This window comes from Hippoglossus stenolepis, chromosome 19 (assembly GCF_022539355.2).
Source record: "Hippoglossus stenolepis isolate QCI-W04-F060 chromosome 19, HSTE1.2, whole genome shotgun sequence".
Taxonomy (NCBI): Eukaryota; Metazoa; Chordata; class Actinopteri; order Pleuronectiformes; family Pleuronectidae; genus Hippoglossus; species Hippoglossus stenolepis.
The window spans coordinates 5,904,178-5,931,377 of record NC_061501.1 but is presented as its reverse complement, the minus strand read 5'-3'; the positions used below and the strand labels follow the sequence as shown (position 1 = coordinate 5,931,377).

Below are 27,200 nucleotides of genomic sequence, written 5' to 3'. Positions count from 1 at the left end.
GCCTCAAGAGGACGACGGTATCGTTACGTTATGTTTATTCCACTGATTGAGGTTTTCAAAATCAGACATTAGCCACAGGGGCAAATGTTAATCTGCAGTGTCAGATATGAGACGCATTCACAGGTGAGATCAGGGATGAAAGTGTCCTCGTCGGCATGTAGAAAGTAAAGTCTGCATTTTGATTCCAGCTGCATGTCCTTCAACTGTTTGTTTGTGTTAGTTAAAGGTAAAGAACAGTCGACCAATGATGTACAAACGAAATCTGCAAAAATTCAGGATGAGAAAATAATTAAAGGATAGAAAATTAAAGAAACACTGATTTGTTATGTGTCTGCTTAATGTTTAATAGAAGTTTCATTGCTATTGGCATTTTTACTGGGAACTTTGTTTACCTCAGATGCTAAATAACTAAAGATAAAGCTCGGCTCCCTCTAATTAGCTGTTGATGTTTTTCATAGTTAACAGCTCTCATGATTAGATTTGATTTAAATGTCAACCAACCTATGTCCGATGAACTGATGGGACTGACTTAATGAAAGAGCATTAGAACATGGATATTGTATTGGAAGGATTGGACGAAGTAATGTTCCAATTCAATTTCCATGAACACAAATCATTAAAAAAAAAACATAAACTCCCTCCACCACCAAATGATGTTTCTCTTGTGGCTCTTTTAAATCCCATCTGCACTGGTTTCCCTTAGAAACTGAGCTTAGGGAACTCAAAGGAACACATGATCATCCTCCAACACGGATACATGCAAGATGGAACGCATGTTTGGAGAAGAATGCGTCGAATCTGCTCCTGAAAAACAGGTGGGACATTAGCAGTAAATCTGGTCCTAAGAATTTTATTTAGTCTTCTTTGCTTAACAAAGGCATTATCCCACATCAACATAAAAAAAAGAGTATATTTGAATGGGCTTTTATGGCCTTTATTGGGTAGGACAGAGACAAACTGGTGTTGAAAGGGGGGCAGAGAGAATGGGGGATGACATGCAGACCAGGTGAGCTATACGCCGCACCCCCATTACATTTTTCTATTCGATTAAACCTTGCAATGGTTACTGTAATTACAAATGCAATTATGTTGCATTCTTCACGCAGAGTCAAGTGTTTTTTTCTTGAGATTTGAAATCCCACACGCCAGCGTCTCTTGCGTTTGCGGAGTTATGTCATTTAAAAGATTAATTTATGACACATTTGCTTTACTAAGCAGTTTGTATTTAAGACTAGACTAAGACCCTCCTCCTGATTCTGTTTTTAAAATATGCACAAGGCAGAGGTGAAAGAGAGAAAGAGAAGGAAGAGGGGGAAAAAAACCGTCTGGAGTACGTCTGAGTCGTTTCGGTATAAATCCCCTCTGATTAACCTCCACAGCGGAGATAAAAGCAGCGATATGCCTGAAACGACTTAATAATGTCAGGCACGGTGTAAAACACACACCAGCGGCTTTATACATTATGCACCAAAGGCCAGCAGAGGGACTCCTGCGAAAAGATAATATGACCTACCACCGAGAGAGAAGAGGGAGAGAGAGGAGCTGGGTGAGAGCGAGGCACTCAGAGGCCACGAGGAAGAGAGACGGGGCGAAATGAGAGGGTCAGCGATGAGGATTTAACAAGAGTCTATCATCTACAGTGCGTGGCTGACTAAGAGAGGATGGAGGAGGAGGAGGAGGAGGAGGAGGAGGAGAGGAGGAGGGGAGGAGGAGGAGGCCACTCCAAAGGCCCCTGAAGGCTGTTCAAACAACTTCCATTAATCTGCTCGTGATTCCGCAGACAGACCGACCGAGGGATCCAACTGTGCTGTGTCATTCAGGAGGGAACTATTTATACAGACATCGCACCCTGTAGTCGGGAATAATTTAAGACGGCGGCATTGAACGGCTGCCGATGATGTTTATTAGCCACTTCTGCACTCGCTGACGAGCCCTCGTGAACGCCACTGAACACTCAGCACCGATAGACACTGGAGAATTTCCTTCTGTTTGCCTTGTCGACTTGATCACCGACGTGATTTAGCCCCGGCACTAAAGCCAAGCTGTCAATGCTGATGATTTCTGTGGCAGCTCTTAGTATTTCTTGCCAAAATAGTGTTCCAGTTTCCTGGGAAAGTGCCTGCAGGTGTGTGTGTGTGTGTGTGTGTGTGTGTGTGTGTGTGTGTGTGTGTGTGTATGCGTGTTGTCATTCTAAAGAGTAGCATGCACCGCAACATAGACGCCTTCTCCAGACCTCATTAATGCCATCACCGAGGTGTTGTTGTATTATTTCACAGTCGTATATATCCACAGCTGGCAGCTCACACAGAGGCGGCGTGGTGAGACAACCTGAGACACACTTTCTGGCTCCGTCTCACACCAGATGTCACAATAAACTGCTGCACATACAGGTGACAGAGTACATGCTACATGCTGTACGCTGCATGGTATGGGGATGGAGGCACTTTCACACACGTGTCAAAGTTTCATGCATCTTCACTCTTACATTGTTCTCTACAATTTCACAACCACAGTATGACTATTTAATTATTATTTAATTATTTTTATGAAATGTAAGAGACGATACACAACAGTACAAAATACTGCCCCCCCCCCATTTGCAGAAGTGTTCTCTCTAACATGTCTTCTTTTACATCTTTAGATAAATAACTGCAATGGTCACCAACTGGTCGCCAACGAGCCAAAACTGGCCTGAGGGCATCAATATGTATTTCACCATATCAGACTGACATTCACGGGAATCGCAGGTGGTGATCGCCGCTGTGCCAACGACATTTATAGAATCCCTTCCTCCTGAGCAATTTGTCAACAAAGTAAAAGCACAATGTTTGGTACTGCAACGCATTATACCGAGCGGAATTAGAGCTTTTATTTTGGAAATTTGTGAACCTGGGTTATGAAGATTGTGTCGATTGCTTAACAGACTTCTGAAATATAAATAAATCTGACAGGAAGCTAGAACCAGCACGACCACAGCCCATTCCAAACAGGCCTATTTAGAACATTCAGCTAAATATCAGCAGATGACCTTGTAAAAATATATATTTCCAACTCATCCATGACGTTTTAATAAAGTGTCCAATATTTTGTCCCATATGTTCAGCTAAGTTGTTCAGCATAAGTGGCCCACTCTGCCTTTCGCTGTTGAGAAGGAATAGACGACAAAACATTTAGGTTCTGCAATAAAAGTTTACAGAATTGTGTTTGGTAGCAATCACCAATATTCAAATTTGTCCCAGTGATTTCCAAGCATGATTAAATGACAGAACATATTTCCTCCAAAAAGAAAGTATGTTCACAACAAGACCCAAACTTTAGGATCCCTTCTGTCTCTTGCCTCTCAAACATCAATATGACATTTCTGAATTCACAGCATTCAGCCATACTGGAATACAATCTATTCTCACTATGACTGCATCTTGAATTGTGAATTTAAATAAACTTTTAAACGATTACGACAGAGCCTGTGACAGAAGAGATCAATGAGTCTCTCCAGTACAAACATTACTGAACGTAATCCAGGAGGAAATGCCACGGCTGTTTTCCAGTTTGTTACCAACAAGTGGTTCATTAAACACCTGCAGCCGTCACACAGCAGCAGCAACATAAATGACAGTGTGCAACTTACACATCAGCACTGACTTCATTTATTATTTAAATCTCGACAGGATCAATCGGGATGGTAATTAATATGTAGGGTTTTTACACATTAGTCAAGTGAGCCGTTGCACGTGCTGTAGACTCCAGGTTGGTACAGTGGAATCGATCATGTGTGACGGAGAGGCTGTTTTCAGGATGAGGATGAGACACACCGGCTTCATCAGAGCTGTCGGGATATTTTTCTTATTTTCAGCAGATGATTGGCAGAGTATTTCTTCCACCCTCGAGTTACCTCTCTTTTAAAAGCAATTAGCGTTCTATTAGAAACCGAAACTAATGAACAAGAAAAATATACAAAATAATTTGTGTCATTAATCATCTGCAGTTTTGTGGCTAAAATCAAACTGAATATAAGGTGACAAATCCCAAGAAAATAGTGTTTTATTCCTGGATAGTGATGTAATATCAGTTAGGAGTGGAATAATGTAAAAGATAGGGTTATCAGTAACATGGTATACCGTGGTTAAATTCTTACTGGTTACTTGTAATTGTTAGTTGTTGTCTTTTATTACAGTAGCTGCTTTCAGACATGCACTGAACTCCAGGGATTCTCCGAAACTTCTTTGGAGGGGCTGTATGTGAGAACACAGAAGTCAGAGTATGAACCTCCGGACTTATGTGGACTCCGAGTAAAGGCAGAAAGTCCGGAGGAGCCGATGTCAGAAAACAGCAGGAGATCCTCCAGAGGATTCACCGCCAGTGAGTGCGCACATTGATGATGGGTCTAACACGTGGCCGACGCAAAAATGAAAAAAAAACATACAAAAAAACAAGTGGTGCCACACATGAAGACGACACCAACAGAGATGTTGAGAGAGATTTTGGTCAAGTGCTGTAAAAAAAAAACACACGTGATCTCCACAGCGGAGTTCATATACGTTACGTGCTGCGTCTGCCTGCAGCACCACACCTCACCTGGACACTCCTGAGATTTCTCCTGCTGCGTTGCTCATGTGTGAAAGGCAAACCGAGGAGACAGCCCAGACCCGATTCTGCGGACATCCTCCAGAGTTAATGTCTGAAAACGGCTTGTGATTACCATGGTGATTTGATCAATATTGTCCAGCAGCAACCAAAGTTAGCACATTTCTGAGACACAGCAAGCAGAGTGGATTTGTTGTGTGTAGTAAAAACATGCTGGAAGGAGCAGAAAGCAGCGACAGCAAAATACCAGATAGAGCTCTGGACACCAACTGACAGCAGCCACTGGTAAACTAACAAACACTGATATTTTCTCAAGACTCTCAGATGTTTCCTCCGCTCTGATAGAAACTCTCACTGAGCGGAAATGAGAAGCATTGAGCATCATCAGGATATTCTGAAATGACATTTGATTTGCATATGTAAGGTTTTGTTAATTTAAACCTGCATGACGGTAAGTTTTCACAGTGATGAGGGCTTCTTAACAGTTCACGTTAATGTTGCACTTTTGATATGGTGTTGGCTATTTTAACAGTAAATATATTTTATAAATATATTACTTAGTGAAAATATTTTAGTTTGTGTATCAATACTTTCTAAAAATGTTTAGGGTCATTTTAACAAGACAGCGATAATACTGGGGATCGTGATGTTAAATTTGTTGGACTGAAACTGCTGAGGGAGGATAACAGAAGTGTGGGACATTGAGTTTTTCAAAACTCTATTCTCAATCTCCCAGCAGAGAATTTCTGTCTGGAATGTGGAGAGGTTACAGCTGGAGCTTGAAACATTTGGGAGGAAGGCGGGATCGAGCGTCGTCTTTCATGTCTCCTCTGATGTGTCGCCACGGCTCCCTCCAGTGGGGTTGGGCGATTGTGTCGGCCTCCGCCCAGATGCGGCGGCGGCGGCGGCGCCTCCGTCTCTGCTGCTCTTGAAGATACCGCTGCGGCTCTTTTGGCGGGCTTGACCCTGGCAATCAGCGAAACTTCAAACCCCGGTGTCAACCTTTTGAACGCCGCCCGTGAGCGTCTTTTGCCAAGCAAAATGTCTCCCTAGTCAAGCTGTTTCTATGCTGCTAACATAAAATTATACACACAACTAAATGATGTCATTATTATTATTACTAGTGCAGTAGTGCTGTTTTATTGACCTGTGTTAATGCTCCGGAGATACTTCAGAATTATTCCTTGTCATTAGTGAGTCTTCTTCAAACAGTTTTACAATATATAGTAGCTTTTTATTGATTGTGTGCTACATGTTCTGTGTAGAGCTTTTTATAAACAGTCTATGGTGCAGAGAACAGTTAGAAAACGTTGTGTTCATCCTACCTAGTTTATCTAAAACAAAGGATTTTGTCTGTCAGACAGACAGAGAGACGTTTGTACAATAAGTAAGATAATACTTTACTAATATAGGATATTTATCATGGACCTCAGCACACTGGAAAAAAGATGAATCACAGCATCAACTCTACTTCCTCTGGTTGAGTTCCTGTTGTAAGAATAATACGTTTTCATGGCTCTGTATGGAAAACTACTATTTCACCTTTTCTGCCACATTTATTTTATATGTGTGGCGAGACCATTGGCTTTTGAAAGAGTCATTTATCCAGCAGCCTGCCCTCCGCTGGTGACTAAGTGTGGACCAGACTCTGTGTCATGTCTGTTCGGTGCCGCTGAGGCCAAAAGGCCCTACAGCCAGCCATACATCATCCCATACTGATACGGTTCCACCACCGCACCGTGGCTGACATTTGAGTCATAGCTCGGGGTGCTCTTTTTGAATTCCTAACAGTCAACAAGGAAATGTCAATGTTGTGTTGGTTTGGGGCGCCTCACTGACACGAGGGAGATTGGTGAAAATAATGGAGGTTGGCCAGGACACGAAGCTAACTTTGTCTTGAGCTAATGGGCCTTCAGTGTGTTTGTGGAGGCAGGGGTGGATAGAATTCTGCTTTTCTCCGTTTTTGGTTTGAATCAAATGTAACTTGAGAGTTTAGCCACAACAAAGTAAGAAAAGATATCAAAAAACACATTGATCTATTATTTGTAGAAGATTTAGACAGCTATAAAGAAAGAATTCAAGACGATGTCCACAATTTACCATCCTTCAATATATGCACGTAGCAACACAACCTAGTGACATCACGACTACTGACAAGTTGTTTCAGGAGCTTCAGTTTTCTTTCAGGGAAAGAAGCTCCCTTAACCCTTTTGGCTTTTTACCTTTGTATAACTTTTACATACACAAAAAAAACTGAAAAAGCATAATTAGTCCCCTTTAGGTTTCCTACTCAGACACCAGTAAAAATGGATGCTATCAAACTTCCTGCTCACTGCTGATCACTTGACATTTTGGACATGTGGGGCATTCGCTCCACAGCAGTGATATGTTTATCCTGCAGACAGTTGCTCTTAGGTGTACACCTGCCCCCTTGGAGGAAATAGCGCTGCTCTTTTCTACACTGATGAATGTGGCTTCTAACAAACATCCCCCTGACAGAAGAGGCTTAAACAGTGTATAATCCCTCTCACCGCCAACTGCTGTGCACACACACACACACACACATGCGCACACGCCGCTTGTGCGACACAATATATAATATGCACTTCACAGCCCGCAGATGAAATGAATGCAAATATCCACATGAGAAAGCCTTTTGAGCGCGCCAGAAAAAAATCTGTCTGTGGCCCCTGCTCTTTTAACATTTACTAAAACTCCATCATGTGGCGTTTGCGGAGTAAGCAGAAAGCCGGGTAGACTGTAACAAATGCACATGGTCTCTTTTGTCACCTTTTCTTTCCTGCATGCCAGACCTTTGAAGTGCGCACACACACGCACACAAACACACACACACACACAAAGGGCCATATGCACACACATACTTCATAGGCTCCTGCAGCAGGGCAGCAGGGAGAGCAGGAGAGGCATGACAATAGACTGAAAGGAGAGTCAATATCGAACTGAGGAGAAAAGAACACTGAAGGTCTATACCCACTGTGTGTGTGTGTGTGTGTGTGTGTGTGTGTGTGTGTGTGTGTGTGTGTGTGTGTGTGTGTGTGTGTGTGTGTGTGTGTGTGTGTGCGTGTGTGTGTGTGTGTGTGTGTGTGTGTGTGTGCATGTTTTACTTTTAAGTCTATGCGTCCCTTTGAAAATTACACACCGCTGCCGGCTGCTCTCTGATGTGTCAGACACTTCCTCTAATGAATGCGTGTCAGCCACTAAGCGTCGTACAACAGATTTACCCAGCGACTTTCTTTATTCCTCGTACATGTAATGTTGTCCTCCCCTGTGGCTGGTAATGTGCTCCCGTGTTGGGGGAGCGAGTCGAGGAGCGGTCGGGAAGAGACGGAGACAAATGAGAGGTTTCACCTTAAGACAGCGAGATCATCATCTCCTCCACCTCCACAAAGCGTGGATGCATCCGCCTCTGCCGCTGGTGAGGTTATTCGCTGTGAGAGCGGCACTGAGAGGAGGCGGAGGACGTCAGCCTGGCTCCGAGTTCGAAGAAGCTGTCACATCTAAACAACCCGGAGCTGTAAATGTGTTTCTACACAGCAGCTCAGAGGGGAAGATGCTTGACAATGGTAAAGAGTATTTTGTGTCTGCAGATGACAGCGCACTGTGTACACACTTTTGCAGATACATGTGTGTGAGTGTGCGTGCGGTCATGCGTGCCTCTGTGAGTTCTACCTGATTAGAGTTCGGGAAGACTCGAGAATGAGGCTCCTGAGCACATAATGTCACAATGCTCAACACTGACATTTCACGCAGCAATTAGGAAAAACAGAGGTAAAGTGACACAGGAGACAGAGTCGTCACAAGCAGCTATACAAGCATTTATTTATTAATGCACTGCAAAGAAGGGAACTGGCTTCATTAAGTGATGACAGCATGTTTTAATGGTAGATGTTCTGCTGTAATTGTTCTCCTTTGAAAATCATCCATCTCCAAAATAACGTTGATGAAGAGGTTGTAAAGTCTTTATTTGCTTTAAAGTTGTATTTCTATCTTTACGTTTTTTTATTGTTAGCATTGTTTGAGCGATCATGTCTCAATCAATTAGCATTTTAATGTTTACTTAGTTTAACTGTTGGTTGTGGAGTCAGCCTTTCCCCTGCTGGATTCAAGGAATTGACAGGAAGTGATGCAGCGCTTAAATTCATGTTCATATTTCCTGTTGCAACTCAGCCACATGATATCAGCCACACTTTGTTAAGCTACAGCTGCACGCTATTTTTGCACCGCTCTAGAAAGGTGTCGCGCATTATATAACTTGTCTGTGGGTGGCCACTGAGCTCAGTCACGGAACATCCCCACAGCATGCTCTCATGTGGACAGTCCGCTGGTCCACCCTGACGAATCTCGGTGAGCTTACACAGAAACGTTGCACAACCCACATTGATTACACAGAGAAATAAGATCAACGTGGCAATTTATGGTGGCACGGTGGTACAGGAGTTAGCACTGTCGCCTCAGAGCAAGAAGATTCAAGCCCTATGATATGCTGGTGACATGGTCCAGGATGCACCTCGCCTCTCGCCCAATGTCAGCTGGGATTGGCGCCCCCTGTGACCCCAAAGGGAAAAGCGGTATGGATAATGGATGGATTTATGGATGGATACTTAGATTTAAAAGAACTGAAAACGTTCACCACAGTCATTGGCCTGTTAGCTAACTAGCGGATGCAAGGGACAAATTGTTACATTTCCTTCTCTGTGTGAGTTTTATCTTTCAGTTAGGTTTTATATAACTGGAAAAAGTTGTAAAGAAAAGCGAGTAAACCTAGCAGCTTGTTTAGTTTTCAGCTAGTTCGGGTTCCTACTCACGAACTGTGTTCCTGTGAATTCATAGCAAATTACTGCCACCTATTGACATAACAAGGGCATAACACAAAATGTTTGTTGATGTCTGATAAAATCAGAGCAAAGTCTTTGATGAAGAAATGGATTATGTGACAGGAAGCTGGTTCTGGTTTTTGTGGTCTTAGGTTAAAACCATATTCATCTCCATTGATCTCAAACGTGACCTTTCTGAAGCCTCATTGTCGGAGATCCTTATGGTGACGGAAAACTAATCCCTGATGACTGCTAATACAAACCTAACATTACTTACTCCTACCTCTTCATATTAAAAACACTCAATTCGCGAAACAGCGCATGATGTCTATTGAGAAGCGTATGTCGAATTTGTCACCAAGGTTAATGGTCATCGAAATACGTGTGGGTGAGTTTTAAATATTCCAGGAAGAAACAGAACAAGACACATCTGCCACAGTGAGCTGTGACCCACTCCTTTCACTGTGCCCTGATGTTGTGTGAAAACCAGTTTAAATCAGATCACTGTTGGGGAGGGGGCTTCTGTTTATTTTGCTCACGGGTTTTACCTCCACTGTCACATCCTATGTTGTGCATATTGTATAATAACTATAATGCACGACAGCCTGTTCCAGGGGCTGACAAATAACACTGAAAACATCCTCACACGGACGCGTGTTGTATCACGCACCACTGGCCACTTTTTGTTTACGCCTTCAGTGCAGAAAACAGCCTCTTGTCAACCTATATGCATCTGTCTGCGACCGTGGTGTTTAATTTCGGTATCAGTGGCAACACTGCTGGTCCATCATCCCACACAGAAGAGGCAGCGGGCGCCGACTCTCAGCCGCCATGCAGAGGCAGGAAACAGGGCAGCGGGAATGGATTTGTTATGTACCTACTGACGTACAACCAGGTGCTCGAGCGACAAAAGTGTATTAAAAGTCACAGTGTGTGGATTCCGCACTGGTGGTTAAAGATATACGCAGCTGTGAGGACAACTCTGTGACCGCTATTAGTAATTCATCATCTTTTTACCTTTTTCCAAGGTGTTGGATAAGTGCAGCGAAAGATGGGTCAAACTTTTTCTTACTTTAAAAGCTTAAATGTCACAGGGAGTGAAAACTTTTTTCCTTTCAGACTCCGACTAAAGCATATGATAACTATTCATGCTGTGAGCTGTGGAGTTTTTTTTCTTCTCACCATATAACACAATCTGTCAAAGCTTTATCACCGCTCTGTGTAGCCAATCGAATGGCAGAAGACTTTGTTCTAAAGTTCACACTGCTGAGATATCTGTCAGCTGCGTGTTATGGGCCACCTCTGTGATAGCGTGAGTGATTGGTACAAATGTTCCGAGGGCACGATTTGCTCTGGCCTCCAGGATGGCTCTCATTTGATCTCTAAGTGCTCGGCGAGGAGACGACGCCGGGCGAGGACATTATGACTCACGGCAACCCCCGGCTGTCATCTGTATGCAGAGTTCAGCACTTCCTGTGCCAGAGGGGGGAAGAAGCGCCATCAGAGGTCACCCCCCAAACATCCCTCTGTGACAATGACAATGGAGACGGTATTAACAGGCAGCTTTGGGTCTGCCTCACAAATTTAGAGGTGACGCCTGTGACCTGAATCAGCAATTTGGCTGCTCTGGAAGGCATCGTTACACGCACACACACACACACATACACACACACGCACGCACACACAAAAGAAAATCAGCTGATAAGAGCAGAGAAAGTTAAAAGTTCAGTCAGGGTCGGAATATATTTGCTGTTAACTACTCGTACGTGTACAAAAGATGGCTGCTTCGGGTATCTTGCATCCATTTGGTGCGTAGGTTGTGCACGTCCTCAGAAATTATTCAATGATTCATCAGCGTGGGAAATGGTGGAGAGATTTGAACACAAGCCGTGTGATCAGGTCCCGAATGATCCGCATTTGGCGCTTTTTCCATCCTGATCTTAACACAAGCCAAATGTTGATCTCCTCGTGGGTCGCCATCTTTGTTTATGTTAACCGCACGCAAATTCGGGAGTGTTGGAAAGAGTGGTCTGAGTCGAAGAGATCGCGGCAAGTCTGAGTGGTGTGCCCTCTACTGGAATCTTCAGTAACACTCGAACTACCTGAGACAGTATGTGAACAACGGTGCTCACGATGCAGGCGGTTGCATAAGCGTGGTCAAACAGCAAGTATACGCCGGCATAAGGGTGTAGAGGCATTTATTTGAGTTGTGCATTCATACTCAGAGCACGAGCTGTACACAGCGAGTACTACGAAATGTATTGTTAAATATTTCACTCTGCAATTTTACACACACACACACACACACACACACACGCCTGATCACATTTACAAAATATGCACGGAGCGCCCTAACGCGGCATGCAGAGACCATCATGTAAACATAATGGTATACTATACTGTATATGACCCCAGTGTTTCCTCGTGTGGCCCAGTGGGGGGAACATAAAAATACATGAAGATGGAGAGGGAGCTCCATCCATAACCAAGTGGACAGTGGTTCCAGGCGGCACAGCGCAGGCCTTTAACTAGCTGCCTGTTGTATACACATGGGCAGGCAGGGCTGAAATATGAGGGCCGAGGACATGAGGTCTTCCCAGAATGCTAAACTCTCCCCATCCCCCCATCTCCCCCGCACCGTGCCCTGCAACCAATCTGACGCCTAATTAATCCTGAAGGTCTTTTGTTCCGCTGAGGTTTTCCTCTCTTTCCCCCCACTGCACTCCATCCATCCTCACCTCCCTTGCTCCCTCCGCAGCCTGCTTCTCATCCTTCCCCCAACACACACACGCACACACACACACACACACACACACACACACACAGAGAAATACACCTTATTCCAGCCTCTCCCATTTCGTCTCCCCCAAGGGAGGCGAGTTGCAGCCCCCCCCGAGAGCAGGACAGAGCTAACAGATGTTTTGTTTTTTGTTTTTTTCATTTCATCTGTGGGATAATTTAGTTGAGAGAAAAATGAATGACTTGTTGTTACATTTATTCCCAGTATTCCACTAATTATGCTCGTATGAGAAACTTTCATGGTTTTATTTATGCAGATGTGCAGCAATGTGGAGACAGTGATAAAGAGCAAAATGACATTTAGCAGCAGACTAATGTGCATCTTTTTCACTCGCAACCTCGAAGGGCTCAGGCGTCGTGTCTTTAAAGGAGCAGCTCAACCTTTATGGAAATGCACAGATTTTTTGCCAAGAGATAAGATGATAAATGCCAATCTCATGTCTGATGACTGGTTAGCCTGGTTTAGCATACTGACTGGAAACAAGGGATAGCTGTTAGCCTGGGTTTGTCCAAACTCTAATAACAGAAATCTGACGTTAAAAATGTAAAATTGCGTGTTGCTATTTTAGTTTTATGCGAAAATAAAAAAGCATTAGGTTACAAACACATTTATGCGGGCCAGTATCAAGGGTCAAAGTTCACCGAAGTTGAACTCCACGCTGCGGATTTGCTTCGCCACAGCTGAAAATGTTTATCCGCCCCTTCGCTCGCACAGATTAGAAATGAAAAATGAAAATTCGCTTCTGCACCATTTGGTATGTGTGACAGTGCACTCATTGAAAAAATTCTGTATCTCAAAATATTTAAATATTTACCTATAATCAATTAAGAAAGGAATTCTCACAGAAAGTATTATTCTTCTACCCAACGAACTGTATAGGCCTTAATTATGAGGTGTGTAAAAACAGCCCTGCTCATCCTCCAAGCAGAGAATACCAACATGAGACATTCTGCCTTTAACTGCATGATAATACAGTGACACAGCGGTAAACACACATCAGACTGAGGCAAACGTCAACAAAACTACTGCAAAATGTAATATTTGTGAGATTATACTTGATCAAATCACTCGATCAACCACTTTCACTAGGTGTGAACTTGTTACGGTATTTTTTGTAAAACTTGAGGATGTCGAGAGCTCGGCCTGTCGCCTCTGTCACATTGGATTCTGACACCTTCACCTTCAGATGATGTTCAGAGCTTCGTGATTTATTCACCTGATATTCACTGAATGATTCAGTATTTTCTTTTTCACTGTGGAGTTTTTACTTGTGCAGCTGCAGCACAGTGAGAAGCCACCTGAATGAGGAGAGGGTCACTGAACGTCACAGGGCACAAATACAACATGCGGTGAACGTCCCACATTTCTTCGGCCCAGCAGCACATCCATGGTTGAAGTTTGATGATTAATTATTATATAATTGCAATATTTAATGTCCTGTGTGGTCATTGGTCTACAAATCCCAATTAAAATGACCAATTTTGTTTTGACACAATTAGAAGAAATCATGGTTATCAACCCGAACCATGATCTCTTCCAAAACTGACCTGGTAGTTTTTGTGTCTAAACCTAAATAAAACTTGATTATATCATTGTCGCATTGTAAATAGAGTTAATATTTATTCAGAAAATATCTTTGCATATATGAAAATAAAATAAAAATCATCAATATTGCACAAACAAGTACAGAAAGTTATGTTTACTCAGGTTAAATATTCCAGGTTTTAAATATAATCTATTTTAAGTGTATTAAAAACAATACATTGAATGTAGCTGTAAATAAATCACATGTTGTTGTGGCTGCTGCTGCGTGTGTGTGTTTAAATCAGCATCTGTCGACCTGCCTACGTCTCCATTCGGCACGTGTGACAGGATGGTCCACGGCTCAGCGGCAGGGAAGGTCATTTAAAGGCCAGACATCCAGACCTCTCCTCCTCCCCCCACTCCTCCTCCCCCGTCCTCTCCTCTCCTGCCTGAGAGCCAGAGATAAACCTACACATGCCAGCCACACAGGACCAATAGTCGTGATTTATCGGCAGCCATTTGGTACCTGAACGCCTATGAAATTGTAATGAACTTGATTATGCTTTTAATGAAGTGTGAGAGGTTCTTCAGAAATGATTATAGCCATGCTCCGGCTCACAGCTAGCGGGGGGTGAGGCGGGGGTGGGGGAGAGAGAGAGAGAGAGAGAGAGAGAGAGAGAGAGAGAGAGAAGGAATAGAGGACTGTCACGAACAATGAGGACTTAGCGGCTGCGGCGGCGGCTAAAGATACTGTACGGGGCGAGCAGGGGTGCCGGCTGGAGTGCCACGCTTCTTTGGAATAGATTACAGCGGCGCTTTACTGTAAACGCAAGGTGACTTGACCCGACCAACCCCATTTCAATTCCTCCCTGCCAAAGGGTTTTCCCCCCTCAAAGCCGCATGCTGACGCGCCACATTAGATTCAATGGCCTGCAGCCTCACATTTTGCATACATATTAGACAGCGGAGGATGATCCTAACCTTTGCGTGTACGGGATGCTCCCATTCAGACGGAGCAACATTATTGTTCGGTAATTTCACACACAAATCTCCACTGCACCACGCTGCCGCTTCTTTAAATACCACAGGAGGATGTAGGTGGATGATCAAAGGGCATACAAACACTGGCTTTTTGCTCAAATTACTATTGAACACTTACTGGCAAATTGCAATGAGATACTTTATGAATGCACACTAGGAATCCCCGTTTGGTCTCATTTACAGAGGTCAGATATCAGGACCCGGTGATAAGAACCTAACATCATTATTAATACTTAGGTCTTATCAGCTCCACCATGAAGTTATGTTTTCACCCCTGTCTGTTGGTGGTGTTATGCGAACCTTAAGGGTGATGCACATAACTGTTCATTCATCGTGCACACAGGTCTCTGTCTCTTTCTTACATTAACCCTGATACGGCCTTTCTGTTAATGTAACAGAACCTGGATCTGGACCATGGACTGTATTTCAAGATGGACGACACATCTCCACTTCCTCCAACTATCCAGAAATAAAGCCAGCGTTGGTATCTGCCATCTGTGTAGTAGCGATTGGGGGATGGAGCCACGGTAGCCAGGTTCGACAATGCAGGCTAAAAACTAATCATGAGTCAGTCTCAGCTGTCAATCATGATGTTGACCCCATTTTTAGAGTAAATAACAAAATAAAATCGTGATCAAAAACATAATGGAAATGAAAACATGAACATACAAGTATGATAAGAACTAAAGTGACAGAAAGCATTTTTGAGAATTCTTTTTAAATTCAGGCGCACGTCCCGTCCATTAACACAGATCAGTTTGATCTGTTTTGAGATATGGAAGAAAGCTGATATTTATTAGGGATAAGCTAATCATTGTCTCTTGGTCAAAAGATGGTTCTCCAGCTTTGGGTTTGTTGATAAGGTAAAGCTCCACACTTGTCTATTTAGAGAATCTGTGTTTGCTCTGAGTAAAGAGCAGCAGGCTCAAGACGTATGGACTAAACCAATCCTGCCTTCACTCAGGATGGTAAAATAAGATCCTGAGAATTAAGTTGTATATCATTTACCTACAAGGCTGTGTGTGCTCTGTAAGTCCTGCTGAGCTCGGCTCTTCTACCTCTTACTGCTCAAGACATCAGTCTGGAAGAAGTGGATTTGTGTGTTTGAATGATAGAATTTCCCCCTATTACTGGGAATTGCATTTTGATAAGCAAATTCAAAAAATAAATAAGCTGACTGTAAATATGGATGATGACCAAGTTTTCTGTTCACACATTAAATATAGATATCACGGTGGAGCGAGCGATGTTTGCGGCGGCCCCTGCTGACACTATTTATTTATTCATTAGTATTTATAATTATGCAGTAATGTGTATTTTCTTTTACATCCGGTAACATCAACTGGCGGTAGGCATTAATAAGGGATATTCACCATCCTGTCCTATATTCTAAAATTCTATTTGCCATGTCTTTTTTCTTATGTACCTCCATTAAAATGAAAATTAAAGGACTCTCTTATTTAAAAATACATTAACCTGGAGAAAGGCTGAATGGTGAGTCACACAGGCCCGAGACAGAATAAACTGTATGTAGCAGTTATTTTCTATCAATTTTGTATACATTACATTCCTCAAATTAATGTTACTTGAAAGAAGAAGAGTAAATACAAGTTCTAACTTCATGAAGACTCCCTTTAAATAGTTCCTCTTTTGTTTTTGTGGGAACTTCCTCATCAAAAAGTCTTGATGATCACTCAAAGCACTTTACGGTACTTTTTTTTTTTACCATTCACCCATTTACACACACATTCATACCGCGTCTATTCGCAGCACTTCAGGGGCAATTTGAGGTTGAGTATCTTGCCCAAGGACGCATGTGGAATGTGGAAGACTGGGATCAAACCTCCAACCTCCTGCTTAGAGGACGACAGGCTCTGCCACCAGATCCACAGGCGACGTAGGTGCGAGAAACTCTTTTGAGTCAATACTCATCATTACATTGTGCGATCAACACGTGTGTTACTCAAATTCTTTCAGTCTGTGCACCTCCTAACCGCCTTAGATTGAATTCATTCTGTGGGATAATACATGTACAGTATTGTCTGTGTGTACTTGTAGGTTATTGGACAACACCCGGTGAATTGATGAGCCTGCTCTCTCCTGATTGGTCAGTATTGTTAGCGTGACGATGTGACTCAAATGTTCACATTTTTCCCTTTTTGTCGCCTTGTGTGAAATAAAAGGATTCTTTGTGCGTCTGAGGAGCCTCTCCTGTGTTCCATTGCCAGCGTTCATGAGATGGGACAGTTGGTTCCTGCTACATGAACTTGACACTACTCTGTGAAAAGCTGCACTGAAAATTGTGAAGCTGCTCAAAACTGTTCCCTTTATAAACCAGAAGAATAAAAACGGAGCTGGGGCCTTTTTAGCAATTCTTTTTTCCTGAAAAGGAAAACATTTTTTTTCTGTATGATTTTGATGATTAAGTATCTGTTGATACAACTACTTGCTGATTACTTTATAGAACAACACATTTCCAGACAGGCAGTTAACAAGCTGATTCTTTAAAAACAAACAAACCCATATTTCCTCTTGCCTGAACAAACACTCGACAACTTGACATTCTATTTGACTGAGCGAGTAGAAAGTGATAAATGCAGATGTTTTATCGGGGGCGGTTTACACGGCGCCCCCAGCTGTATGGTGATAGTCACAGTTGATCCTGCTACAGTAGCTGTCACCATGTGTGAATGTGTCGCCATCACTGTCCACATGCTGAGGCAGTAACGCCGTCTGCAGGCTCTCTGACGCTGTTAATCAACTCCTCTCTAATGTGTCATTCACACCTTCTCTCCCTCTCTCTCTCTCCCTCTCTCTCTCTCTCTCCGTCTTGGTGGATTTCTATCTCAGACCCGGCGCTCGCCCGGGCGGCGGTTGTCGCTAATTTGTTGTGGCAATATTAATTAATGATCAGCCTGTCACAGCTGTTTATATTGAGACAGATTAGAAGTGGGAGAGATTAGACAAAGAAAACAATCTGCGAGCGGCGCGGCGGCTGACAGGGGTCACCTTCACGTGTCTGAAATCATATTCAATTTGCCGCGGCGGAGGCTGGGAAATTACTCCACTTGACCAGGCCGTATCCTCCTCTATCTGCGATGCTTCACTTTTAGAGATAACTAAATCAATTCACGCTGAGCCGCAGACAAGTGCAGGACAACGTGCGGTTGCATTTGATATCAGCTGACATGATGAACATTTTAAATATTAAGTTGTACCTTTATGTGATAAAAAAAAAAGAAGAAAAAAGCAGATATGCTTAAATTTTCATGGGCTCCCTCCTCCATTAATCCCAATTTTCATTCAGCTCCGCCATCAATCACATTTCCCTATTCAAATGGAGTTTAATACGAGGTGGCAGAGCGCGGCGTCCTGACCACTGACCTCTGTACTGTCCTTCCTCACGGACCCACCGACTCCCACCGACGCCTTCACACCGCCGCACACCAAGTCTCCGGGCTCAGTTGACTTGGCAACACGAGTGTTGAGACGGCGACGGGAGATTAAGTGGCCAATCAAGGCCTGAGCGCTGGGGTAATCATTCCATTTGGTAAAATGGGTGCCAGGCTTACTCCGGCACTTTCTCACATCTCTGTGCAGGCTTTAATAGGGCCGGATGTTTCCAGTGACTGGGGAGCTGTGGATTGGATTTAACAACAGTTTCCTACCGGCTGATTACTAATAGGGACTGAGGGCCCTGGTCTAACAATCTAAGCTCATGGTCTAAAGTGCATTTAGGTCATGTCCAAATCCACTTTGTTAGTTTAACACTGGGAAAAAAAAAAGGTTCCTGTGTGCTTCACTATACAGGTGTGGTCTACTATGTTGACAATGCTCCTTAGAAATAACTTAAAATAAAGAGTGACGTACTTCTCTTAGTAAAAACTGCAGCTGCCTTCCACTGCCTCTACATATCAATGTGCCAACAATGTACCTGACCACACCCCGTTTTAAGACCAACACGTCAATGTGTGCTCCAATAGACGCACATAACTTTGCACATAAACTTCTATTTAAACAACGCGGATGCTTGATGTGAGAATTAGAATTAGATGAACACAATTAGTGAGAGACTGAAAAAGTTGTGGTGCATAAAGTCTTTAGCACGAAGCTGTGAAGGCTATATTTGCCAATTATTAATAGGATAATGCATTATATTTATCACCCCTCTTCACCCCTCATCACCCTTCACTGAACTACCATATACTGCAGATGTGCTATTGAGCAAGGCAGTCAACTCCCAGACACACTGAGATGAGCTGCTCAATGTAGATGAGTTTGGTTGTGCTGAGCATCTCTCAGGGACGTATAAGTGGAAGTCAATGTGAGGCAAGGCACCTCTGCAGAACGTATTCTCACTTTATTTCCCTGGATAAATAAAGGTTAAAGGAAGGAATAAAAAATTAAAGTCCTTGCTGGAAGATAAATAGCTCTTTAATGTCAAGCAGACTGTGGTCCAGTACCTCCTCTCTTGGAGTGATTGTTAAAGTCGATTCCCACAGAGCAGAGGAGGGACACAGGAGGGAATAGGCTATATCACTGCAGGGAGTTATAAAGCAGGTGTCAATGTGTACTTGTCAGTCTGCTCGTATTATTTCTTAGTATGTATGTGAAACCAGGCAGCTCTGAGAGGAATACAGCAAAATGTTTGAATATTTCATAGGTGGGACTGGGTATAGTTCAGCTCAACACAAGCGTGTCGAGCTAATACTGCTCATATTCCACTCTGCTCAGTTAATACAATATCCTAAACTAGAAATATCGCACTGTGGTTGATGCCTCCCCCAACCAGTGCAGTTTCCATCTCCATAAATTCGTTTTTCCAGATTCATATAAGGTCACTGTGACCTTTGACCTGTGGCCACTGAAATATAATGAGTTAATCTTTGAGTCCAGGAGAACATGTTGAGTTTATCACCAACTAGCAACTATTCACATTCCTGGTACTTGACGACTTTTGGACATTTCTGTTTAAAAATGGCTTAAAACGATTAATTGACTATCAACCTGTTTCCACCTCAGCCTGAGAGTAGCGGTTGATTTCTGGTTGTCTTTGGGAACTGCCAAGTTTAGTCAGGGGTCAATAGGGGACCAAGAACACATTTTTACCCCCGGACCCGACTCCCCGAGGAGATGACTCCAACCATGTCTCCATCACTGTATTTGAGGGTTGAATCGTTTTTCTTCTTCTCTATGTCCCTGAATTAATTTTAATAGACGGAGAAGAAGTGTTGTCTTAACCCTGAGCTTTACCTCTGACCCCGAGTTAAACATCAGCTGCTGGTTTACCTGGTGGGTCTCTGTCAAAGTAAACCAATCAATCACCAGGTTGTGCATTTAAGTTCTCCAACACTACAGGGAGTCATTTTAATGACCAGGAGCGTCTATAGCTTGCAGGAAGGTTTGTTTTGTGTACATATAGAAAGCACATAGGTACAGTACAACATATACAACTAATGAGCGGCTTTCAGCACACATGTAGTTGATGTCCTGGAAACAAAAATGTGTTTTCCAGAGCTTGAGGTCATATTCAGACACCGTTTCTCTTTCATTGATTGTGATCATCATTCTTGTTTTCACAAAAAGCGACGATGAACTATAAAGGACGAACGAAAAATCGCTCCCGTCATAGTTTTTATCAGATCACTCAAACGTTCAGACAGCTACAGACACAAGACACCTGGAATAATCTCAGAGTCCTGATTTATTTTTATTGCGTCACCTCTTAGGTCGTCACTAATACTTACTAATAATAACAATATTCCTAACTTGCAATACCACTGACATTAGCCTGGCAGTTGAATAAGTTAAAAGAACAGCTTTAGACATATAACCTGTCCACTTTCCCTTTCCTGTTTTTTTCAAATCATATCAACATCAGTGCGTAAAATTCAACATAAACCAATAAAAACAAAGTATAGTGTCATCTCTTAAGGAAATGGTTTGTGCTAAATGCTGCCTGAGCCCATTAACATCTTCTCAATGAGCCTTAATCCTGCTACAGGTATGGAGCCAGAGGAAATTCAATTCTAGGCGAAGAGAAATGGAGCTGGCACACACGCAGCACGTTGGCTCACCTCCATAATGTTTACGCGTCACATCTGCAGCGTAGTCAACCGCTGCCCATGCAATTAGTGCTTGGCAGGAGGATTGAACATAGAGAGAGCGTATGCGAGCTGGAAGGTTTCACATCGCCACGACACAGCAGCTGAGACGTGCAACACGTCCTGCCCACAAACACACGTCTGGTCACGTGTTCATTTTTACACGCCGGCATACATATTGTATACTCGCCTTCGTCCTTTTACAGATGAAAATAAAAATGCCTCTCGAGCCTGGCAGATGGCGCGGCTGACTTTCAAGAAATTCCACGAGCGAGTGCTTTCTGGAACTAAACGAGTGCGGCAAATCCTCTTAAAATCCTCTTAGACACCGTGGCAGCGGGGAGAAAGAGGAAAAAGTTTTCTCCCGGGCAAACATGTGCAGGTTTGTTGGGTTGATGTCGTGCTCTGGGGGAAGGACACAGTCGACAGTTTATTTCTCCGAGGCTGGGAGAGAATATTAATACGACATGTACCCTACAGGACGCACAGAACGACAAGATGGTGACGGGAAGCTTCAAGGAAAGACTTTGGGGAGAGGATGGGAACGGCTTAATTTTTTTGATATAAGACTTCAAGAGTGTGGTGCTTTACACATTATTCTGTGTTGTATTAGTAGAGCAGAGGCAAATATCTTTAGTTTCCCAGTCAGTTGTGCCTCTCATTAACCACCCCCTACTCACTACAGATGGACTTCGGTGAAGATTATCTGCTCAACGGCCAAAGAAAAAAAACGCTTTTGGACAATACCGATTTTTTTTATATGTTTACTCTACATTTAGTATTAATACTTTTAGCCAAAAAGCATATTTAATAACCATGTTTAAATGTAAAAATAAACCTTTGATGCGCTGCAGATTTGTTTTTAGCTGATCATAAAAGCAAACAACAACTACACCGTCGGAAGTAGTAAGGACGTACGCTAAAACTTAAAATCCATCCGTGAAAATGCTGGCAGATACAAACCTGTCCGTCTTTATCCTCACACTAATGCAGATATTTTTGAGCGGAATAGGAAGGAGTACAATTACGAGAGAGAGAAAGATGAGCCGTGCCGCCCTCTCACCTCTCGTCTTTCCACAACTTTTCTTCCTGTCAATGGATGATGATATATATTGCTGGTCGACAGTTGTACACTACTTTTCACAATGCACTGTGGAAAGGAATGAGTCTACTACATAGGGTATAACAACTTTCGGACAGCACTACAAAATGGCAAACTCACAATATAATGATTAGTGTGTGATTGTGGACACAGCCCAGCCGGGATATAAAGTTTGTCTCAACGCAAACAATTGTCAACAACTAAAACCGGCGTGACTATCTACTCAGTGCAGTTTGTGCATCCAATGAACTTCTGCAGCTGAAATGAAGTTTTAAACGGCTGTCAACAAGTGCCAGCCAGCCAGCCCAGCCGCTGTGTCTTTAGGCTCTCCAATTTTCCTCAAGTTTCTCAAAAACGAGTTTCCTCGCTCTGATTGCTATTTACATATTTGGGTAAATGAGCATGGGATTGGGCGGTTTGTTTGTCAGCGCGCTCTTTGCTTCCCTATCTCCTTTGGGCAACAGATCGAATTAATGTTTGTAGACACTGTGATGCCACACATGAGGAGACAGGAGTTTTTTTGGCAAAATTACAAAACTCTGCCAATTACAGCTCTGCAAACACACGAGACGGTGGGAGGAAAAAAAAATCTCATTAGGGTTGTGGTGCAGATTTCTCTTATGTTAGAAGCGCAAGGACAATGATTAGCTTAATTTACATGTTTTTCAATTAAAATAGACCAACAAACAGTTCACCCAACACTCTGGCTTTGCAGAGCACAGAACACAACTGCTCCCACACTCACATCGGTGATTTGTATTTTTCACTACATGTGCTATTTTTGACAGGGTAAATAATCAGCTTGTGTTCACATGTCTTTATCAGCACTCTCATCATCTCTCCTTCCATCCCCACTCCGTTTATCTCCTATGTCCTTTTCTCCTTAATTACTTGTTGGAAGGTGTTTGGCTTTTCCCTGCACGCCTGCTGTTTTGGTCATTACAGGCCCCTGTAGGAAGTGAAGTGGCTGCCAAAGAAGCTTAGCAGAGGACAGGCGCAGGCGATGTGTCTGTACTCACCTGGGGTAAATGAGGACAAGTCTTCCTGCTGGCTTTGAGGCCTGTTCTCCCCTCAGGGGCCGTCCTGATGTTGAAGAGGGCCTGAAGAGCACACTGGGCCGCCTGGGTCTTGGCCAGCTTCTTGCTGCGACCGCAGCCCTCAAATATCCGCCCGTCCACGCGCACCGCCATCACAAAGCTATGCAGCCGTCGGCCTTCGGCTCGCTCCGAAAGGCAGGCGTAGCGCAGGCCCGGCCGGAGCTCATTTAACAAAGCCACAGGACTCTTGGGGGCCTCGGGCTCTGGAACAATCCCGCCCAGCCTCTGCTGCGCCTGCACCATCAGGTCCAAGGTGTGGCGAAGCAACCGTCCATGTCTCAGAAGCTCGCTTGATAGCAGCTCGCTCTCAGCGTCTGAGTTGCAGAGCGAGAGGCCATCAGAGCAAGGCGAGGACTCAAATTCCTTGAAAAGCGTGTCAGGGATGTCTGCCTGGTCTGAAGTGAAGTCGGCCGAAGGGTTGGAGATGTTTCCCATGGCGAGGTGAGCCTGAGGAGCGTTGGGGAACTGGATGAAGGACTTGAGGGCCAACTCGGCAGCCCTCATCTTCGCTTTCTTCTTCGTGGGGCCCGTGCCCTCGAAAGTCAGCCCGTTCACCTCCACAGCAATGGAGAAGACCGGAGCGTGCACGGGGCCTGTCTGCGACACCATGCGGTACTGCAGGCCCGGCCGCAGCTCATTCAGCTGCACCAGAGCGTTCTTTGGAGCCTCAGACCAGGACAGTTTCTTATAGATGAGACGGAGGTGACAAAAGTGTCCATTGTTGTCTTCCTCCAGCGGCCGTTTCCTCTTCAGGCCAGAGCCGCCACTTCTCGTGGAGTCAGAGCAGAAAAGCGACTGGCACTCTGCAGATCCTATGGTGCGATCCTCTAAGTTACCGATGTTACGGTTCTCTTTTACCTCCGCACTGCTGGTACCTGCAATGAAAACAGCGAAAAGAGTATCATTCACTGTGATAAAAAAAAGAACCTCAAAACACAATGAGGAAGAAAAGCATGTGACAACCACATTTATCCTGTCTGAACAAAATGAATGAAGGAAAATCTCTCAAGGCAGATTGAGCCACTTGACACACAATGAAATAGTGATGAACAAATTTGCAATCGTGATTCCAGCCCACTTCAAACCACAGGGCTCTATCATATTTAAGTGTTTTAAAATCCAAATACAAATCCCCCTAAAAATGGCGACGTTATCCGCCAAATCGTTCTGTAATCTGCCTACAAATTGGTTCTGAGTCTGTTTCACGGGTGGGAAACATTGGTCCCCCCCGGCCAACGGCAACACATCAATCCTATTTGTAATGGGGGAAGGGGGGGTTGGGGATGGCGTGGAGTGGCAGCCATTCTGAGAAAGAATGAGAGAAATGTCTGTGGCCCGCTTTATTTCACACTTGCATCTAAAGTCTGAACAGCTGTGATGCGCTTTTCAAACCTAATTATATGGAAGTGGTTCCGTGTTACATTTCTGGTGGGATAAAGGAAGGCTGGGATCAAGTTGTGGTATTCACTGGTGGGCTGATAGTGGTGCTGAAAGATGTGCGTGCGGGCGGGCATTTACTTATCTATTTCTAATTTATCACAAACACTCAAATGTAATATTTAATAGCTCACTTTTGTAAGATAACACCGATTTTAACATTGACACCCAGGCACAATCAAATAGCCCATTTCCCCAAATAATGAATTATGTGGGTGACAGGAAGATCATTTGCATATTAGGCCGACCACCGAGAGAGTTAGCGCAGCGCGCCAACAGAGAGAGAAAGAAAAGATGCAGCAGCTTACTTAAACTGTCCTCGTCCTCTGTGCTGCTGGTCCCAGGGCTTATGTACTTGAAGGGGGCGATCAATGCTGACAGCATACTGACTTTCTCTGGAGGAGAGACAAGAGACACGCAGAGTCAACAGGAGGGCAGCGGCGGAGATGTTCTGATAGTTTTATCGATCAAAAGCCGCAGATCAGCGTCGGCCCAACACGGAGACAGAGACGGAGCTTAAGTGAGCAGGAGTATGCACACAAGGCTGCTCCTGTCACCCGCACATAAATCATACACGCCCCACACAGGGCAGCAAACACACACCTGCTGACACACACCTACACGCACACACACACACACACACACACACACACACACACACACACACACACACACACACACACACACACACACACACACACACACACACACACACACACACAAACACACACACACCCTGGATCCTTCTGCATATGGAAGATCAAAATATAAAACATAAAGTGAACTCATATTGTCATCCTTGTAATGGAAGTTTCCTGGAAGCTGGTGAAAGGAGAACTCAGGCAGCAGCTGATGTCTCATGCAGAAGAGTTTACAGAGTTAAAGAGTAACATGAGCCATTGTCACCCCCCCAGTCTGAAGATGTCTCCCACAGCATCCCAGTATATCTCCTTCACCCTGCGTCACCCTTTCTAACAGCACATCCATGAAAAGCTAGAATTGGTTTTATGTTACATGTAAACTAATGCTCCACTTCCGATTCAGTCTTAACAGCATAGTCAAAATCACGAGTGACCCTCGAATGTCCCCCTAAGGCCGTCTGTTCCGCTTCATTTGTCGACAAGTTTCATTCACAAAAATGGTACTTAGGAGTAAAAATAGTCATTTCACATATCAGAACAGCTTCAAGTCTTCTTAACAAATACATGTGAGATGAGAGATTGTTTTATTCTCCAGCTGGTGATGCTTCCCTGTCAGGTGTTATAACTGATGATGATACTGGACAGAGAGCTGCATCAAGACCCTGAGGAAAGTAGCTATCTAGTGTAATCTATAGGTTATCTGCCAATGAAGTGACGGATTGTAAAAGAAGGGTCTTAGCAAATTGGCAGACATGATGACGATGATGAAGATGATATGCTGGACAGAGTATTCATTATCTCTGACAATGGAGGTTATGTTTTCATCCCTGTCAATTGTTTGAAAGATTATGCAAAAACTTCTGGATGGATTAAACAAGGAAGGTCCGAGAATGGGTCAGGGAAGAATCCATCTAATTTTGGTGCGGAGCCAGATCAGATAATTTTTTTTTCACTTCCATTAACATCGTGAGGGGGGGGGCATTTTTTACATTTTTATAGATTTCTCAGAGAATAATTCATGGATCTTGATGACAAAAAAATCGGACATATTTCGATGACTGATTTCTATGCAAACAAAAATCTGGACCTAGTGAACGTAAATATGGTTTTGTGAGGGGGCTGTTGGGCCCTGGCAGAGATATGCAACCTACTGAGTGCCCTTATAACTTTAGATAATAGTAGTCTTAGCTGTGTGGCTAACATTAGTCAATTTCTGTTTCATATTTAAGTGGTAAAGGCTTCACTGTGTTATACAACAGACTGTCTGCTTATGAATAACACGTCAAGACAACTCGCCAATTTCCTTCGTAAGAGAAAACCTCCTCATGAACACTATTGACATCGTTTAGACTCATTATTTAACTGTTTACTTGTGATATGATTTGTTTTTAATTGAATTACAATACAAATGAAAGCATACATGGTAAGATATTTGACATGTAAAGGTATTTCACTGTAATCCTTTGTCTGGCTCCTCTTCATTCAGACATTGTAAATCCTCCACACGGACCCAACACGTGTGGTGGAAAACTTCCTCTCTTCATCAGCGCTAACCTGTCGACAGCAGCTCTCTCTCGTTCCTCCCTGGGGTCCGCTGCTGTCCAGGTGTGCGTGCTGTTTACAGTGTGAAGGGCTATTAGGGCCGTCGCCTGATCTGGCGCTCGCCATGCAGCGCTGAGCAGAATTGACGGACCAGTCTGCCTCCTTAATTACAGCCCCTCTCTTTCCCCAACATCAGCTGATGATCAATAAGAAGAGAAAGGTAAGGGGGAAACGGAGGTGGACAGAAGTAAGGGGAGGTGATGAAGTAGGAAAAAAGCAAGAGGAGGAAATGGAGGTGGAATGAGTTTGTGTTGGTGTGTGGAAGGTAAGAAGGTGAGGCTGAGGTGAAGACTCCCTCTAACCTCCACCGTCCTGCAGAAGCATTAAGGCCTGTAATGGCGACACATTACAGCGCCATACAGACATTTTGATAAGGGCGAAAGGTTGAGAATGAGCTTGCCCCCCTGGTGTTCTCTCTCCCTCTTCACTAGAG

The 27,200-nt window shown here is 43.8% G+C and overlaps 1 protein-coding gene across 1 annotated transcript in view; it reads right to left on the bottom strand.

Annotated features, from left to right (window-relative positions):
* Positions 1 to 24,916, bottom strand: part of adarb2 (adenosine deaminase RNA specific B2 (inactive)) — a 70,393-nt gene extending 45,477 nt beyond the window's left edge. The window contains exons 1-2 of the mRNA XM_035141895.2: positions 24,833 to 24,916; positions 23,010 to 23,962 (exon numbers count right to left, since the gene is read on the bottom strand). Of these exons, the coding sequence (XP_034997786.2) occupies positions 23,010 to 23,962; positions 24,833 to 24,908 (1,029 nt within the window). The 5' untranslated portion in view covers positions 24,909 to 24,916. The remainder of the gene's footprint in view (positions 1 to 23,009; positions 23,963 to 24,832) is intronic.
* Positions 24,917 to 27,200: the final 2,284 nt, after the last annotated feature.